Genomic DNA, 20,926 nt, shown 5'->3' on the forward strand with positions numbered 1-20,926 from the left:
CTACAAATACCACGGTGTTTGTAATAAAATCAAAATAACAACAAAATTATGATTTTTATTACCATAGTTTTTATTTTCCTGTATTATTACTACGGTTTTACCATGAATATCAAGGATAAATATGGTTATTTGAGTAAAACTATGGTACATTTATTGCGAGGGAATGCACACAAAACTATTTTAGAAAAAAAAGGTGCGCCATATTTTGGACCTTGAGGAAAGAAAGTCTCTAAAAACACACTTTTCACACTATCGATAGTTTTTAATTAGTCTACTAACAATGTCCAACAGTGAATATATACATGCATTGCTGGAGAATTCCACCATTTTTGTCATTTTTATGAAACATCATGAACATTTCCATCACAGAGTCATTTCCACTACATTTAAAATGTTGTATTGTGCTTTAAAGCATTCAATGGTGGTTCTAATATTTAAAAACATTTTTGATTCAAATGGCACATTCCTTTGTATTGCTAAGGTTTATTTCATAGACTAGCTCAAACACTTTTAGCATAATTTCACCAAATTACAGTACAGCTTGGAAATGATACACACACACACACAAAAAATTATGTTTGAATGTGATGTTTATCTTAATTTTTTCTTTGTTATTATCACATCAAATGCCTCATACAGTATTTGATTTCAAGCATGCTCTTCACAGACACTTGTCTCCTTGGTAACCAAGTAATACTCATTATAATTAATAGTGGCAGAATTGTTGGTCATGGTGGAAATGACGCCACAACTGAAGGAAAATCATAATTATTCAATAATTAATTTTTATACAATTTATTTTTTAAGTGTTATATGATTTTTCAATCTTTGTTTCAGTTATCATATTTTTTATTATCTAATAATAAATATTTGTTATAATTTTTTATTATTTATATTTTAAGATTGAAAGTATGTAACCAGGTTAAAGCAAAATCTATACATAAAAGGTATTTTATGTATAGATAATAGAAAGAAAGAAATGATAAATGCCTGGCAAAAAGTGTTCAAGTCAGTTTTAATGTGTTCTTCATATAACATTTTAATGAAAATCAACCCATGGAACATAACATTTCCCATAGTTAAGGAAAACACCCATTAATATGTTTCTTATTTTCTTTTCCCCACATGTTCTTCCTCTGTATGCCTTCCCTCTATCTTCTCTCTCTCTCTCTCTCTCTCTCTTTCTCTCTCTTTCTTGTCTCTCTCTCAGGGTCGCTGTTCCAGAGAGAACTGTAAGTACCTGCACCCTCCTCCTCACCTGAAGACACAGCTGGAGATAAATGGGCGTAACAATCTGATCCAGCAGAAGAACATGGCAATGCTCGCCCAGCAGATGCAGCTAGCCAATGCCATCATGCCAGGAAGTCAGCTTCAGCCAATGGTGAGGCTCGATTCTTGTTAAAGGCATACAAGCATTTTCTCTAAACATTATTCCATTGTTTGTTTAATAATGTTTTATACTTGTTTGAAATGTACTTATTATAAACTATGCCCCCCAAAAAAAAAAAAAGTATTTGGACACTTAAGCCACACTAACAATTTCTGGATATCCATTGCATTGAATAAAATATCAAACCAAGTGGAATCTGCAAGCAAACGACAGACATTTCTCAGAACTAGCTTCACTTTTATAATCCAAGGTGCTTTTTAGTGGATGTATAAAATGAGTTCCCCTCATGTTCACACTGGTGTAGTTCATCACATACATGTTCCACTAACATTTGACAACCAGAAAGTGTCCAAATACTTTTTGTCTTCATTTTGAACTGTTATGTTACTGTTATGTTACACATATATATAACCAAACATATTTTTATTTATGAAATGTATTGTTTGAAATATGTGCTATCTTTCTTTAAAATAAATGCAACTTGGTTTGATTTTTTGTTATCTAAAGCAGTGTTTCCCAAGCTATTATGCCGTAAGTACTCCCACAGCACCATCAGTAAGGCTCAAGTACCCCTTCATCGACGCAAAACCAAAGATATGTACCAAAGGATAAATATTATTTAACCGTATCATTAATATTGTAATAACCCTGATGTACAAAAGAGGAAGTTGCCAGTTATAACAATTAGAACAGACTAAGGCTGTCAATTATACAGCAACATATGTTTAAGTGTGTCTTAAGTATGTATACATGTATAGGTGGGTTGGGATAAAATATGCGTAACTACACTTAATGTTACAGCTTTTTTTAATTATTGCTACAGCTGACTGATCAAACATGATCAAACCAATAGGATGCCCTAAAAAAAACAAAGTGTTACCATAAAAATGTTGCATGGAAAAAAACATGGTAAAAGCATTCTCTATTAGACACTTCCATGATAGGGATACAATGGTAATCTTAATTTACATTATCACATGGTAAATTCCACAGTGTAATTATATGGTAAGAGAATAGTTTTATGGTATTACCATCTGAAACCTTGACTACGAGGGTATTTGATAATTGTCATAACAATGAATATTCCTTTGATATATTTGAAATCATAGAAACGGAGTAAGTTTATATACAAAACGCGTAGTTTAATTTGTTTTATGTTTTGTTTTTTTCTCTGTTTGTTGGTGCAGCCTATGTTTTCGGTCACGCCAAGCCTTGCAACCAACGCCAGTGCAGCTGCTGCAGCAGCCGCTGCGGCCGCGTTTAATCCGTACCTGGGCCCGGTGTCACCTGGGCTAATGCCTACAGAGATGTTGCCCAGTGGGCCTATGCTAATGGCGGGCAGCCCTGGGATGGCATCTGTACCCTCTGCTGCCAACGCTGCAGCTGCTGCTGCCTCAGCTGCGGCCGCCCAGAAACTCCTCAGAACAGACCGTCTGGAGGTATGAGGACATCACAGAGTACCATGACATCATCACACACTGAGATAGCAACCCCACTGTTTTGGGGTCTTTACAGAACTGTTCTGTTGTGCATACATAATAAAAGTTCATGAATATATGTCCAGATATTTATAATGTGTACATTGATTTCTATCACCCCCAAAATGTCTCTTTCTTTCTCACACACACATGCACATATACTATATACGTATACTAGACTAAATGTTGAACTTACTGCATGCTATTAGGGTTAAAGCTACAATGGGTAGTTTGTAAGGATTAAAGATTGTAGAGGCTGCTGCCCCCTGCTGACAACTGAATGAAAAAACACATTACATTTCCTGTCAAAAAATGTGTTATAATAACGATTATGTTCAGAAGGGACAAACAGCATAGCAGTACTGGATATTGCATACTGTTTTTTAAATAATATGCGGAAAAAGTATACAGTATGCAATGATAAAATTTCAAACAGTATTGCGAAACATTTCTTTTACATGATGACCTTATTATGTTTTACGTGTAATTCATCATATGCTTGTGGATTTTTTGCAGTCGGTGAACTATCGTCAGTCTGACAAATAGCGAGTCAAGTAACCGATGTTAAAAATCATGGTTGATATCCTTCAAATTGGTAATGGAAGTTCATGTTGAGGGCATTGCATTGTGTGATATATGTTCATACTATGCAAAGTATAACAGCATATGAATTTCTTTCAAAAATAGTCGGTAGCATGCTATTCCGAACATACCTGATAGAGCGCAACAGTCTGGTTCTATAAGGAAAAAATTCCTGTTGTTTTTCCATAGGGGAATTGATAGACTTTTATCTTTTTATCTTTTCAATTTAGTCTTTTTGTCTCATTTTTTCAAATACTTTTTTGCTTCAATTTAATGTTTGTAACGCTGTGGTTCAAAAAGTTTGGTTCATGACTTAGAAATTTTTCCCATTCACTAGAAAAAGTGAATGGGAAAAATACTTCCAGAATCAAGATGAATGAAAGAGTGTGCAGGGACTGTTGCGCTTTATAACACACTTTAAGGAGACATATTGAAATTACTTAAAAATCTTTGTACAAAAGCCAAAGGTTTTCACAAGTCTTAATGCTCCCAACATGTACTGCACATCTTCAGCAAACGCTCAATGTTTAAATCAGTATTGGTGAAATATTGTTTGTGTGGATTCTTAGGTGTGTCGGGAATACCAGCGTGGTAACTGCTCCCGTGGAGAGACGGACTGCAGGTTTGCCCACCCTTCTGACAGCACAATGATTGATCCCAATGATAACACAGTGACTGTGTGTATGGATTACATAAAGGGCCGCTGCTCTCGAGACAAGTGCAAATACTTCCACCCCCCTGCACACCTGCAGGCCAAGATCAAAGCGGCCCAACACCAGGTCAATCAGGCCACAGCCGCTGCTGCCATGGTGAGCACAGTCGCTACTGTACAGCACACTATACACACACACACAACACATACATACATAGTATATATATATATATATATATATATATATATATATATATATATATATATATATATTAATCATTAATCAATTTTATAGATTTTAAGGATATATGTTAAAAAATAACATTTAAAAAAAATGATGTTTTAATACAAATGTTTTAAGAAATAAAGATTTTGCTAACTATGTCAACTAATGTTTCTTTACATAAACATTTATGGGCACAATATATCTTTCTTTGACAGTTCATGCAGTATGTCGGGTCTATAGTAAATGCTGGTACAGGGTATTATGTATCTCATGATTATGAAAAGTTGTTGCCATTCCCATTTAAAGGTGCACTTAGAAACTTTTTCCACTGTAAAAACGGTTTTACCCCTAAATAAATGGCACTTTTGAGAAATCTGTTTAAAATAATGAACTCTCAATTTTGAAAATTGGGACATATTAACTGTCATAGAATCCCTTAAATATACCTACATTTTTGCACAATAATTTATTTGTGGCTCGTTATACGTATGGCGGCAGTTTTCCGGTGAAACAAACACTGCAGGCGCTACAACAACTATTACTTTTATTCACATTCACACAAATTACAAATGAATGGCATATTATCAGTTTATAAACAATTACTTTTCGCCCTGTTCCTCACAATGCAATCTTATGACATCTTAATTTTTTTTTTTATTTATGGGAAACAGCTCGTTATTCTAAGATGATTCATATGATCGTTTTTATTATCTTCTAATGCTTTTAGGAAATGAGGCCCAAACTGGTCACAAACTGGTATTTACTAGCTAATGGAAACCCTGATAAAAATAGGGTATTTCTGCAATGGCATCCATAGTCGAAAACTTTGCTTTGGGGCAGTGCTTTCATATCAGCCAACTAATAAATAAACCAAAAATTACTGAGTGCACCTTTAAAGTATATATTTGTAACTTCATCTTTCTCATCCTGTCCAGCAGAGGGCAGTGTCATAATTATTATTATGTAATAGACAAGTTGATCATGTATAGGTCATTTCTGCACAGTAAAACTGTATGTTTGCAATCCAGCGCAATGTTATCCACTCTTGATAAAGACAGATAAATGTGGACATAATACAGTTGTACCCTTTAATGTTACTATAATTGATGTACTTGTAAATGTAATCTCAATACAGACTTTTCTATAACACAAAGGACTATATTCTGCATGCCTTAGTTCTGATATCCCCCTGTATACTGCATTCCAATGATTTGTTTTTATTTCTTTTTTCCTCACCTACCCAAAATGCACTGCTGCCCCCATGATGCACCTCTGCTTGCTGTTTATGTTAATGCGCTTGAACCCCATTGGCCCATTGCCATCATGTGCTCGCTGCCTGCTAATTAAGACTCAGTCGGCTGTCAAATCACTGAAGCGACCCCTCGAAGCCACCTTTGACCTGGTACTATGACCTTTCACCTTTTTGCTTGGCATGTTGCTTATTGTAGTGTCTTAACAAAAAGATAATTTGCAAGCATAGTCCTTTGTTATCTGTTTATTTAATGGCTGTATGTTGTTGTTTTGTTTCCTGATGCTACGTTATCATGGGGTGTGATCAACTGATTGTGGCAAGGGTACAATTGACTTTTTAAACAGTGTCAGTGTTTTCCACCCCCGAAGTGCTCCTTCATCGGCAAGAAACAATGGATATCATTTAGCATTATCATAAATGTTATTTCAAAAACATCAGACTTGACTTGCACTCATTATTTCAATTTCTTTCCATAGAAAGGAACTACCAAAGTTATAATTACTCACAATAACTAGTTAGTAGTTTTATAAGGAGCTTGTGACATTTACAGCCCTAATATTTCTGTTTAATAGGTTTTAAAAAAGCTATTAAAACTTTTTTCTAAATGCATGCTTCAACAGATAGTTTACCCAAAAATGAAAACTGAATACATGTCATTATTTACTCACCCTCATGTTGTTCCAAACCCGTAGGATATTCTTTCCTCCATTGAATGCAAAACGATATGTTAGGGATAGACTAAGTCACATTCATTGTGTGGAAAAAAAGTAAAAAAAATAGATAAATATATAAATAAATAAAAAGATGCTAACAAAATGAAAGGGGACGGAGGCTGTCTAACTGCCTAACATCTCTTTTTGTGTTCCATGGGGGAAAGAAAAGTGTTACTGGCTTAAAACAACATGAGGGTGAGTAAATGTTGACTTTTTTTTTTTTTTGGTGAACGGTCCCTTGAAGTACCCCTGTTTTGGAATCACTATGTAATGCTATGTAATAATAATTATTAGAAGAAATTAATTATATATATATATATATATATATATATATATATATATATATATATATATATATATATATATATATATATAATGTGATATATATATATATATTGCCACAATCAGATCATCACATGCATCTTATTCCAGGGCGAAAGAACAGGGCCAGATGTTTAACTCTAGTGACATGGCTTCTTCTACATGTGTCTATACAGCATTTATGTTCAGTCAGTGGCTTTATAGGGTGCATGTACTTATATAGTATCTCTATAGTGCATGTCTTTATGGGAGGGGGTAACAGCTAAAGAATACTGGAGCTCCACCACCAAAGCAACAGGGCAGAATTAGTCTCTTTCTCACACTTATCATGGAGTGAGCAGTGCAGTTTATTATTTTGTTTCTTTTTTTAATAAGTTGACGCTTTCGATTTTTATTTTCGTCACTCTTGTCTGCGACACATTTTAGTAGTGCAACGCTTGCTTCATTTGCATTGAGTTAGCAGTACAGATGTTGTAATGTTAATAATACTCTCATGAAGTAAAACTAATTTATCACAAATGCTCAAAGCTAATTTGAAGTCTAGTGAGGAAACTGGCTCAATGGCTTTTGCTTGTGGCATAGACATATATTAGCTGCCGCTTGCTTGCTTGTTTGTCAGAATCGAACCCTGTGATGTTTTGCCCTCTGACGATAATTCTGTCTGTTTCTTGTTCCTTTCCTGTTTTACTCTCTTCTATACGTCCAAACCCTTTCCCCCTATTCCTCCATGCCTTCCCTGTGGTCTGATCGGAGCAGGGAATTCCTCACAGTGTCATGCCTCCATTACCAAAGCGACCCACACTTGAGAAAGCCAACGGTGCCACAAACATGTTCAGTACTGGCATGCTCCAGTACCAACAGGCTCTGGCCAACATGCAGTTTCAGCAGCAAGCTGCCTTTATTCCATCAGGTAGGGCTTCTTGTCACCCCTAACTATACATTGATCAGACCTTTGACCTTTCTGAATCATCGTCAAAACATATTCAATTTCTTTATTATCTCTGTCTTGTTGTTGTTGTTTTTGCAATGGAAGCTTCTGTCACCAAGACAAATTCATTGTTTGTGTAATCATACTTTGCAATAAAGCTCATTCTGATTCTTAGAATGCAGAGACAGGGTTCCCACTATCATGGAAAACCTGGAAATATCAGGGCATATTAACATTTCTAGAAAGGCCTGGAAAAGTCATGAAAATTAATAAAAGACTTTTAAAGTCATTTCTATTTTTCTGTAGTGAATATATACAGTAGAGTCCAAAGGTCTGAGTCCACCTGTGAAAATGTTTCTATTTTGCCTTTTTATAATATAATATGGTTTATATATATATATATATATATATATATATATGTATGTATGTATGTGTTTTTTTTTTGGTTTTTTTTACATAGAAGATAATGTGGTCAATGTCACAAATTTGCTTATTTTATTAGTGACATTAAAATTAATTTGTTTAAAAAATAAAAGGTTAAAAAATAAGGGAGCTTGGTGATATAAGCTGAAAAGAAAAGTTGTTTTAGAGGCAGAGCAAGTTATAAGTGATCTTAAAATTAAGGCTGTAGATTTAACACGTTAACCTGTTGATACGCAATTCCCCCGCACTCGGTGGTGTTTTACAGTGTAAAACTGTTAAATCGTAATTATTGTATTCACATTTACATTTACATTTATGCATTTGGCAGACACTTTTATCCAAAGCGACTTACAGTGCACTTATTACACGGACAATCCCCCCGGAACAACCTGGAGTTAGTGCCTTGCTCAAGGGCACAATGGTGGTGGCCGTGGGGTTCAAACCAGTGACTTTCTGAACAACAGTCCTGTGCTTTAGCCACTACGCCACCACCACTCCCATTTATTATTTACTGAGCACTTTATTAGGAACACCTGTACACCAAGTTCCCAGTAAACAGCGTCATATACTGTAAAAACTTTATTGAAAACATGCCTTAATATTTTTGCTACGAGCAAAGCAAATGCTACAGTGGCAAGGAATAAAAACTCTATAAGATCTAAGTTACTGGAGAAAACAATCTTGCGTAAAGAGACAAGTTATTCATGTTTTCTGAAATACGACTTATGCAATAATAAAAATGCAATCTTCGAACAACACGAAATAGTCAAAGCCATATCAGTATAAACTATGCATGTTGCTTGGTCCCTGTAAGACAGTACCATAGCATACAAACCAGTGAATATAATTCTAAAATTGACTGCAATAAGCCTTGAAATGCATCTATACATTTAGTTTTTAAAAATAATGTTAAAATGTGTAAAATAACTACAAACAAGGGGTGAATACACAAGAATATCTTTAGTGAAAGTTTAAAGGCCAAGAAGTAATCTAATTATTATATAATCATTTTGATTATTATATATTTCATTATTTTTATCTAGGGGAATTTTCTATCAAATATCGATATATGAAATTAATTTAATTAATTAATCAGCATGTCATGAAATTAATTAAAAAACATTTTAAATATTTTTGAAAATGGTCTTCATTTTATACCGTAACATTTCTTTGCTCTACATTTTTCAAAATGGTAAAACTTTATACACTTATTTCCAGGTTTAAATAAAATATTTTTTTACGTGGTCTCAGACTTTTGAACTGTATTGGTGCAGTTATGCTCACTTTTGTAATATTTCATTGGATATGAACTGTTTTTGAGAGTACAATCTCTATAAAATGTTTTTTTTTTTTTAATCCTCATTCTGTAAACATGAAAAGTCATGGAAACACATTCAAAAGTCAAAAGGTGTGGGAACCCTTCAGAGATGTGATTTGAGCAATAAGAAATAGGGTTTCTCTTATCAATTTCCTTAAATCACCTCATTATTTCACATTACTGTTACATTACACAATAGAGCTCATGGCTTTCACTGCAAAATAAAGTTCCCATTAACCCCCTCAGTCATACTAACGTCTGCTGTGGTGACTGAAACCTAAACACAAGTTTCTGTGAGCTCAAATACACACCTATCCCCTTATCCCATCCTGAACTAATCGGTCTCTTATGGACATCATGCTATATCACTGTAATGATTATTGTTCTTCCTTTAATTATGATTTTTCTTTATTCTAACCAACCTTGTGACGGGCTGTTGTGATTCTTCTCCCTTTCCAATCCACTTCCTGTTGCAATGCATGATGGGCAGGCTCAATATTGTGCATGACCCCTGCAGCGAGCATGGGTAGGTTTTTAGACTTCCTCCTCCTAGTTGTTCTCACGCCCTCAAAATACACATCGCAGACAAACTGGCTTTGATATCTTGGCATCTTTGTGAGAGCTTTGAATATGAAACCTTTATATACCTGTGATTTTAAGTGAAAGTCAACATGAAATAGCATTAAAAACCCATTTCATACCTGTAACTAGGCGCATTTCCAGGTGAAACAGGATATTCTGAAAACTAGATTTTTATCCATTGGGATTTGATTGGATCATGAAAGTGAACGTTCCATGTCGGAATGGAGTCTGGTGGTTGGAGGGGAGGGTTTACAAATAAAGATTACGAAGGCATTTTAGTTTTCTTTGGAATAATGTGCACTGATGATTTGTGCATAATAACATTAGAAACAGTAAGTAAATAGGGCAAATTCTACTTTCATGTTGACTTTAAAAACACAACGAATATTATGGTTTCTTCCACTGTGGCTATGTTCGAAATGGAATACTAGTGTACTGCATACTGCGCAATATATACCATAAACAACTTAAATGTTTAATGTGGCAATTGGCTTCCAGGTATGAACAAGTTTGTGTAAATGTCTTAAGTTTTGGCAGTCCAATAAAATAACGAGTCAAGAAGGAGATATTGAACATCTGAACTGATATTATTTCTGGTTCATTCACTGCACACCAAACGGAAGGTTAAATCTATACAGCACATTTTGGAAAATGTAATAGATTGCTATGTACAGTTTACAATAGTATATACTGCAGAAACAGTATGAGTAGTATTGCAATATGCTATTCCATACATAGCCTGTGAGTTGAAATTATAACCATATTGTGTATCGTATTGTGGGTTTTTGTGGCTCTTTAAATCCTCACACTTGATTCAACCCTTAAAGGAATAGTTCACCCAAAAATGAAAATGCTCTCATCGTTTACTCTCACGACGTCCCATCCCAGATGTGTAAGACTTTCTTCTGCTGAACACAAAGTAAGATTTTTAGAAGAATATCTCAACTCTACAGGTCCATACAATGCACAAAACTTGAAAGCTCCAAAAAGCACAGAAAGGAAGCATAAAAGTAATCCATACAACTCCAGTGGTTAAATCCTTGTCTTCAGAAGTGATATGATAGGTGTTGTTTAGAAAAAGATTCATATTTAAGTCATTTTTCACTATAAATGCCCCTCCCTACCCAGTAGGTGTCGATATGCATGGAGAATGAAAGAATATGCCAAGAAGAAGAAGAATGTGAAAGTGGACATTTACAGTATTGTAAAAAAGGATTTAAGTATAGATCTGTTTCTCACCCACACCTATCATAGCGCTTCAGAAGATATGGATTTTACCACTGGAGCCATATGGATTACTTTTATGCTGCCTTTATGTGCTTCTTTGAGCTTTAGACCCTGATGACTTGCAATGTATGGTCCTACAGAGGTGAGATATTCTTCTAAAAATCTTCAGCAGAAGAACGTCATACACAGTTGGCATGCCATGAGGGTGGGGTAATGATTAGAAAATTGAACTTTTTAGTTGGTATTAGTGATATATCAGCTAGGATGATTAATTGGACGACATTTGGCCATTTTAAGATTATCGAGTCGACTGATAAATACACCAGATTGGCCGATAACAGAGGTGGTAATTTTGCATAATGTCTATTCTAAAAACTACGTATAGCCTCCCGTTTGGTTGCTCTAGTGGCACAGAAATTACACACTTCAGAATTAAGAAATTATAGCATAAATTAAGTGTTCATTTAATCGAGAAATATTGTCTACATCTTTTTTTGCCATCATTCAATTTTTTGATATCACTTTTACAATAAGGTTGTGTTCTTTAACATTAGTTAACCACAATTGTTAGAATTAACTCACAATGAACCACTTTTATAGCATTTATTAATCTTGGTTCATGTACACAGTATGTCTACATATATTGTAGCTACTAATACATTTGATACGTTAAAATTTGTATATGTTAACTATTGCAACATATAGTTAGTGCAATGCAAACTAACATAAACAAACAAGGAACACAAGTATTTTGATACATTTTCATCAGTGTTAGCGAGTTCAACAAAAGCGATGCTACTAACCTAACTATATTTTTTCTGTAGCATGACAGTAGTTCAGCTATTTTCAAAATAGTGTAACTATACTAGTAACAAGCTACACTTTCCAACATGTAGCACTGTAGCATCACAAAACGCTACATTCGTCACATGTGAATGCAATGTGGCAAGCGAAGTAATGAAACGTGCACACCAGCGTGGGAAAAAACTAATTATTTAAGTGAATCGTTTCTTTCGGACAGTTCATATAAATGAATCGGTTCAAATAAATGATTCCCATATCTGTAGTGTTGGGAATTCCGATTTGTTTTAGTGAGTCGGTTCTTGTAAATGAACTAGTTCACATAAATGATTCACTGATTCACTTGAAACCCGCACAGCCTTAAAGGGACTTTACCTTCTTTTCTGAGCTGAAGTATTTAGTTAACTGCTGCTGTTTATCACTATATTTCGATTCAAATTCTTGTTTTATTAGTGTATTAAGTACACCTATCATTGTTCTTGTTACACTTTAAAAATTGCCAGGATTTGACAAGATTTAACAGTAATTTCAGTTTTCAATATTTTATTGTAATATCAATGCAGGCTAGGTTATTTTCTGTCACGACACAACAAATTACTGTGAAAAAATACATTTGAAAATCGCACTGCATTATGGGAAAACGGTGTTTAGTTTGAAGTCAACATTGGGATGTTTGCAAAGCTAGGCTATAATATGGTAAAAAAACTCAATGAAAAACAAAACATCAAAAACTTTTTTTAAGTAACGCATTTACGATGGGCATGTTGACCAGATGAGTTAAATAGTAAGCTTGAACTTTTATTAACTAGTGATCGTGCTGTTTTTTCACATTATTAATGTCCTGACTGTACTTTGTGATCAGTCGAATGCCACTTTGGTGAATAATAGTACCAATTTATTTCCATAAGAGCAAAATCTGTTAATTATTCAAAACATTTGGCCGCCAGTATATATGAATTCACAAGTAAAATGTTTTATCGCTCATTAACTTTTTATCATGAGTTGTCAATCAGGCACGCAAGATATCAACACTCAGCATACAAATCTCAATGATGGTGCCAATTAACAAACACTTTTTAGAAAATAAATAAACACAACAATAAATCCGCACCTGAAAGTCATGCAACTAGTAGCCAGGATTGTACTATAAACTTACACTAAAAATTTGACAGTGTAGTTCATGGTACATATGCATTTACTGTTAACAAATGGAACCTTATTGTAAAGTGTGTGTTAAAGTTTTTTGTTTTTATTATTATTATAATCTGCATTATATTGGCCATCGCCACCCTGCTCTCTTTTGAGTGGCAGCACTAGCTATTAAAAAAATCCTTATTGGTTGACCACAAGTTGATATTACTGGTCGTTTCTTACACTACAGTTGTTTGTGACTTACAGTAGATCTGTGTTGAGCTTGATGTTCTAGTAACAGGAAATATGGCAAAGGTAAAATGCTAACATAGTACAGGCAGCCTGAAATCTAAATACAAAGTTTATGACATGCCATGACTTTTTCCCCTTCTTGTAGCTCTTGATGTGTTGGCTCATATGAGACTTTACCTGCTCTTGTGTCTTCTGTAGAAAATTCTCTCTTGCCACAACTTTTTGTTTGCTGTTTGCCGATATCACCCTCAATGCTCACTTTTCTTTCCATATCCCTCTGTGTCCTCTCACTCATTATGTTTGTGCACCTGTTGGCCACACTCCCTGTATGTGTGCTTATACCATTTTCCCTCTGAAAAGTTCCCATGATGCACGGCGCTTCCCCGGCCGTTGTGTCCGCAGCAACCACATCTGCCACAAGTGTTCCCTACACATCTGCATCAGCCAATCAGGTTTGCTCTTTTATGGCTCTCTCTCTCTCTCTCTCTCTCTCTCTCTCTCTCTCTCTCTCTCTCTCTCACACACACACACTCACACACACACACACACACACTCTCTCTCTCTCTTTCTTTCTAAACAAGCTCTATGGGATGTGTCTGAGTGCTGGGGGTGCTTTGGACGTGATCTTTCCCTCTTGTTGGCCTACACAGGTTTTTGATATGACATAAATGTATTCTGGTACTTCAAACAACAAATTGATAATGGTGTGTATTTTCACTTGCTAAATTAAATACACCACCGGTGACACCGGTGATTCACCCAAATTTGATTTCAATCTGTCTCACTTACTCACCCTCATGTTGTTTCAAAACTCTATGGCTTTCTTCCATGCAGAATGTTCAGTACCAGACACCATTCACTTTAATTGCATCTTTTTTCTGTACAATGAAATGGTGACTAAGGCTGTCAGTCCCTAAAATTTGGCCTAACATCTCCTTTTGTGTTTTAAGGATTTCATGCAGGTTTGGAACGATATGAGGGTGAGTAAATTATGATAGAATTGTCATTTCTAGGAAAACTATCCTTTAAAATTGAATGTTACATTGAGTTGTTTGAAGTATCTGCTGTAAGTGTTCTACACCCACATTGCAATGAAAATTAGTCTGAAATAGCAGTGTAAGTGAAAAGAAATGTTTTTTATTGAAACTATTACCTGTTCAAAAATGTATAAAAATATTACGATATTTAAATGATAGAAATTAAGTAATTTGAGCACAATTCTTCATGAAAATATAGTAGGACAGTGCTATTCTCTATTCTATGCTATCATGTTATATTAGACTGTTACAAATAGCATTTTAATATTGTTTTTTTTTTTTTGTCCTTTTTTATTTTGAGGACTCTTCTCTATCAAAGCTGACTACCAACGAATACATGCAATTGGTATGTATGAGATAGTTTTTCTTAGTCTTGTGCTTCAGATACATGCTTCAGATACATCTTTTTCGGCTGTTTATATTGAATTATATATATAAAAAAACTGCTTTATTTATTTATTTATTTTTTGCTCATCAAGTTTTAGTAAATGAAAATGCAAAGGCCCCATGCAGCCTTGACATATGACATTTGTTGGTTTCCACCAAAATAAATTATGCTCATATAAACACATTTCTTTGTAATCAACACACAGCAGCATTATAGGTCGCTAGTTTTGATACTTTTGACAAATATGCCAACAAAATGACTTAAAATTCCCATTTTGCCAAGCTTCTTTAAAGACTGAAACATTAGTACAGACTCAAGCAATACAAATAGTACCTTCAGTTATTAATAAACTAAAAAGTGAAGGTCAACTCGTTGGACAAATGGAATGTGCATGGTAAAACTGACTTCTTGCTTCCTTATTTGAGAACAGTTTATACTAATAAGCGATGGTTCATAATGTCCTTTAAAGGCATTTCTCAGTTTGTGTTTTGTTTTACTCTTTCGTTTCTTAACTGGGGAGCATATTTTAGTCTTTTAAATACATTTTTGTCATTTAAATAAATATCATAATCAAAATGATTGTATCATGCCATTTTTCTCTTGATTCATCCTCAGATTCCAATCATATCTGCAGAGCATCTGACTAGTCACAAGTACTTGACACAGATGTAGTTCCAGTCCACAACAGTGAGTTATTTTCTTTATTCTCAGAAAGTTAAATCTTAAGCTGTGCCTGCTTAAGATTATCTCCAAAAGATAATGTTTGATTTAAAGGAATGCTTCACCCAAAAATAAAAGATTTATCGTTTTTTACTCACACTCATGCCATTCCGAAATCCATATGCTGTTATTTTTCCATGGAACACAAAGGAAGAATTCTGATGATAGAACAGCTGTTCTTAGTGACCCCATCTGTTAAGCTCATATGAAAATATGGCACCAGTTACGTCAAAAATCATTGGTTCTCACACCACATGTCTTATAAATAAACATTAGACATCAATGTTTGATTTGAGAACAGCAGCGGAAGGGAAGATTATCAGTGTATAACAGCTTAATCATTTATTTATTTTTCAATCAAAGCACACACAAAAAAAAGTTATTTTAAAGTTTACAGTTAGCATTTTAAAGTTCAATTTCATAAAATTCCATCAAAATGAATTGTGTAATTTATACCAAATTAAATTACTAAAACGTAAAATATTTATTTGTTTTTTCTGAAATGTTATTATCAAATAAATGTAAATAAAAAAATAAAAAAAGACAGTCGCTAGGTGACCCAAAGGGATTATAAAACCACAAAAGGCTGCTGGTTAATTAAATGAATATGTAGTCTGTATGTGCCTCACCCTACAAAGTGAATTAGCGCTCTGCTCGCTGTCATCTGTTACAAAAAGAGCACTCGATGCTCTTGACGGTGTATTCTGTCTATGAGCTAAGGAGCTCTAAAAGGTATGAGGACTTTGTGTCATTTATTTCAACTCACATTTGAACTATATATTTATTTAATTAAATCACAGCTTTTGGGGTTAAATAATCTCAATAGGACATAGCGTGATTTTATTAGTTCGTTGAATGTTTACGTAATGACATTCGTATGTCAGATGGTATAGGTAATTTGTTATCGGAGCATTTTCACAAGCACAAGTACAAGTACATGAGCGCGGTATCCGACCTGATTCCGGTATCTGGACATCCCTACTAGTTAGCTAACTTTAGCTAGCAACAGCACACATTAGCATACTAAATGCTAACTTAATTGAAGCAACATGGTAAAATGGATGGATGGTACTTGTGCACCCGTTCTCAACCTAAGCAAAAGCTTCAATCTTCGCCACAGTGGTAACCTAGCGTATCAGAATTGGTTCTAATTCCAAAAAAAACAACATGAAACACTATTAAGTCTCCCTCTTTTCTTATCTTGCTCAAAATGCGTAAAATAACACATAATTTGAAGTTGCATGCAAAGCATGCGGGGAACAACAAATCCCCTGCCCAAAATACTCATGCCCATGTTATTGAACATTTATCCTACATAAAGTAATCTTGTAGATTGCAAATTTTAGAGAATTGCATTAATATAAAGCAAAGAAAACATGTTTGAAAATGTGTAGATCACAAAAAATATTAAAACAAAATTTCAGTGTATGGAAAATAACTTTTTTGAATTCCACAGTAAAAAAAATAACAGCATACCAGGTTTGGATCAACATTTGGAACAACAAGAATTTGTGTAATTGGGTGAACTATTCCTTTAATATGGATATGGATGAATTCTAAAACTAAACTTTTTCTTGCTTTCCCATAGATCAAAGGAATGTGCTGTTGTCTCGGACAAAAGTAAAACAAATTCAAAATTTCAAAGTCGGATAGGATACACTATGAAGATTACAATATGGTCACACATAATGGAAGGGTTTTACAACATAGGTTAAAACTAAGTGTCCATTCTATCTAAAAAAGTTGTCGTCTTGTCTGACCTAACAGAGTTTTGGCATGTTAGTAGACCAAGAGATATTTTCTGTGATTTTACCTTTTTTTTTCTTCTTTTCTAAGTTCTTTTTATAGTTTACAAAGTTTTAAAGGTGCACCTTAAATTGAAAAAAGAATTGAAAGTGTATACAGCACAAAACATCCAGTTAAATAATTCAATGTATGTAGTTTTCTGTATCTTTAGTTCTGGCTTCTAGTCAAACTAGATTGTAAACGCATAGTCAGGATTGGACAGATGAATGTTTTGGGTAGAACCTGCTCACCTGAGACCTTTCAAAAGCACATTCTTGCAAGCTTTATGTACCATAACCACGGGCTGAATACCAGACACCGATCCAGAGTGTTATATCAACAGTGTTATTATGTTTACCAGAGATTCATGTTTTTACAGCACTTGTTTTTATACATAATTTTTACAAGTGTGTGGTTTTTTTTTTTTTTTTTATGAAACATGCCATTTTTATTTGTTAATCATTCATTAGGCCTTCTAGAACTCCTTATGAAGCCTTTATGACTCCTATGAGTACAGGGTTGCCTTGTTCGTAATGTTTCGCCCTGTTTCTTTATATTGCCTTGATTGAGAGAATGTCACAGTAACATTGAGAAGGTAATCGATAGTCACTGCATGTCTTTGTGAGGTTGTTGTCAAGGTAACAAGAGCATAGACTCGGCATTCATGCTTTGAAAATGCGACTGCGTTCCAGTCTTCACGATTACGGTGTGTGGACTCTAAAATACATGCTGGAAAAGCACTGAGATTTGTTGAGTACATAGTTACAGATTGTGAGTTTAAGACAAGTAGTAGAGGTACATGAAAAGATTGGGTCAGGGTTTTATTCTTTCAGTTCTCATTTTTGTTGATTTGAATTAGTTTGAATTGTAATCTTAAACATTTTTTTAGCCGCTGTACAACAGAAAAGAGGAACGGAGAATATAATGAGATGTTTTACCATTAAGTTGTGCCAAATAATTTTATCCTCTCATTGTTTTAATTTAAATGTGTTTTAATGGGTATGTTGATTATGAAAGATGAATAATTTGTATAGCTTCATTTTACATACGAGGCTGCTTGTATACGCTGGCCAAAGTCAGATATATAGTAAACCAGGAAAAAGATGTCCACATCAAGGACATCAAGGAAGTGACTTACAAGGGTTTAGCTCCAACCATGAACTAATGAACCAGTTTTAGGTTCACTTGAGTCTGGATTTCAGCTTGGTTTAAGTGCTCAGATATAAAAGGATGCACGTCATTGCCATCTCCTCACTAAAGCCTTATATTTCAGTGTTTAAAGCCACAAAAAAATACATTTTTTTCAATCACAAATGGGGAAAATATAGCTGATATTATAGCTAAATATATAGCTTATTATTTGTCTTTATTAATCATGTTACACTTAACGTTCACTCTTGGTTTTGAAGACTTCTTTTGAAATATATTGTGTTATTGTAATGTGTGTGTGTGTGTGTGTGTGTGTATATACACACACACACACACATTTGTTTTGTTTTTTCTGTTTTTTTATTTTACAATTCTGTTAATAGAACTGTTTTAGAATTTAGGAAATATTTTTCTTACTTTAACTTTCTTTTACATCATGTTAAGTTCATGTTTAGCCTGTAGTGTTGTATACTTAATTTGTCATGTTAGATTTCATGGTAGAATGTTTGAAATTTCAGCTCTTTCAAGGATTTTGGTTTTGAATTTGTTGAACAAATTGTTTTGTTTTCTCTTGTCTTAAAAAAAAAAAAAGTGAAAAAGAAAGAAAAAAAAATTCATTTGTAGGCTACGTCAGAACTACGAACTACTATTGATATTTGAACCCATTATTTTGTGTCAAATCGAGACAATGTCTACAATTTTGTTAAAATATCAATTGTACATGCTAAAAGTTATTTTCTAATGTATTCATTTCAGAATCTAAAATTGTGTATTAATATTTCAAGAAACATCCTTCAATGTCAGGCCAAAAAAAGAGCAGCAACGTGTCTCCAGAGATTTCTGAATATTTAAAGATTAAAAACAAAGAGAGAGGTCACGGGGTCGTGCCTCTATAGCTGCAAATGAGAGAGAGAGAGAGCCATAACTTAAGGGACGAAGGTTGACTTTTTGCACTTCTTGTACATAGTCAATATAAAGAAAAGAAAAGGAACATGTATAATATTGAGATCATATTTTGAATAATAAAAGATTATAAAACTATGAGAAATTTTCTTAGGATAATTTAAGAATTAGAGTAATAGTCCAGCTTACAAATTATGCTTGCAGAAATGGCACAGCTGTTGTTATAATTTCCGTCCATCACGTAAAAAAAAAAAGAAAAAGAAAAAAAAAAAGCTTATCGTTGCCTATACAATACCGACTTTGACTGAGATTCTCAAAAATTGGCATTACACTTTGTCTCTTCATATATCCACTGTGGGAAATCTGGTTTAAATTACAAATAGATAATACACCGTCAAAAACACAGTATTTGTCATTTGATGGACATAAATATCTGCATGAAGAATAAAAGTTAACAAAGAAAAATTCTCATAATAGATAAGTAGGTAGATAAGTTAATTTCTCACAGTGCCGTAACTATATTTGCCACATCATAGTGTAAATCAAGTTAATATAAAACAGTAAATATCTAAGCCTGAAATAAGGCACATTCACTGATAATCCATCTGAGTTTAATTGTTAAAACAATACAATTATACAAGGCCTTCAAACAGACTCTAGATGCTAGCTAAAAACGTCCAGTTAAAGGGACGGTTAACCCTAAAATGAAAATGTTGTCATGATTTACTCACTCTTGTGTTGTTCCAAACCCGTATGACATATTTCCATAAAATGAAAGTGAATAGCGACTGAGGCTCTAACATCTGCATTTGTGTTCTACAAAGAATGAAAGTCATAGGGTAAATAAATGACTTTATTTTCAGTTTTGGGAGAACTATCTCTTTAACACAACAGAAGATTTGCTTTGTTACCTGGTAACAGTGCCTTCAGCAGGGAAAGGACACCAACCACAGAGTATAAAAACAAATATGAATGTACGTGTCAAATCCTCCGCTGAGGTCGGCATTTTACTCATTTGAAGTTTGCTGCACAAGAGCTATTAAACCAAAGCATCACTTTCCTTTACTGAACGCAATGCCTAAAAGCTGGTCAGCTGTCACACAGTGAAACCACAGGTGGTCCTACAGTACCTGCTGAAAGCACCTGCTTTAATGCTTAACACCCTCCATGGAATCTGACACCTGCCCTTTGCTTATACAGTTGTTGCTGTAAGATATTGTGCTGCATTCTAAAAGACTTGTTTTATGCACATTTACTATTGGTAGAATTGACTCACTGTTATGAGTAAAAAAACTTAATAAAACAACAATGGATTTGCTCAAGTGGTTTCGTTGTGTGTATTCTTTCCTGTTATTGTCATTAATCTAGTTTTTTATTAGAAATGTCTTAATTACTAAGATGCACTTTTAGATCTGTGCCATGTCTTTCTGTACAATTGTTCAAAAACAATGTTTGTGTTTATTTAAAAAAATACTTTATAGTTTCAATCAGTTCTTGCTCATTCATTTAGTGAATTGTGAAATTATGAAAAATATTCTGCACTAAATATTACTCCTGCTTTGCATTGCTGCAGAAAAGTACAGGATTAAAAAAAAAAAAAAAGGAAAATAAACTGAAATAATAATTATATACTCTCTGGTCCATATTGTAATCATAACGGTCATATTT

General features: G+C 34.0%; 1 protein-coding gene across 21 annotated transcripts in view; it reads left to right on the forward strand.

The window, feature by feature from the left end:
- LOC127648639 (muscleblind-like protein 1) overlaps positions 1-20,580 on the forward strand; it is an 83,002-nt gene extending 62,422 nt beyond the window's left edge. For 6 of the 21 annotated variants that reach the window (XM_052133336.1, XM_052133333.1, XM_052133335.1 and 3 more), the window contains 11 exons: positions 1,211-1,381; positions 2,578-2,829; positions 4,020-4,259; positions 5,677-5,730; positions 7,371-7,524; positions 9,774-9,809; positions 13,637-13,728; positions 14,227-14,256; positions 14,615-14,659; positions 15,317-15,388; positions 17,010-20,580. In XM_052133336.1, the coding sequence (XP_051989296.1) occupies positions 1,211-1,381; positions 2,578-2,829; positions 4,020-4,259; positions 5,677-5,730; positions 7,371-7,524; positions 9,774-9,809; positions 13,637-13,728; positions 14,227-14,256; positions 14,615-14,659; positions 15,317-15,373 (1,131 nt within the window). In that variant the 3' untranslated portion in view covers positions 15,374-15,388; positions 17,010-20,580. The remainder of the gene's footprint in view (positions 1-1,210; positions 1,382-2,577; positions 2,830-4,019; positions 4,260-5,676; positions 5,731-7,370; positions 7,525-9,773; positions 9,810-13,636; positions 13,729-14,226; positions 14,257-14,614; positions 14,660-15,316; positions 15,389-17,009) is intronic. The other 15 variants (XM_052133337.1, XM_052133338.1, XM_052133340.1 and 12 more) reach the window with 15 other exon arrangements.
- Positions 20,581-20,926: the final 346 nt, after the last annotated feature.

The sequence above is a fragment of the Xyrauchen texanus genome, chromosome 9, assembly GCF_025860055.1.
Source record: "Xyrauchen texanus isolate HMW12.3.18 chromosome 9, RBS_HiC_50CHRs, whole genome shotgun sequence".
In the NCBI taxonomy this organism is placed as follows: domain Eukaryota; kingdom Metazoa; phylum Chordata; class Actinopteri; order Cypriniformes; family Catostomidae; genus Xyrauchen; species Xyrauchen texanus.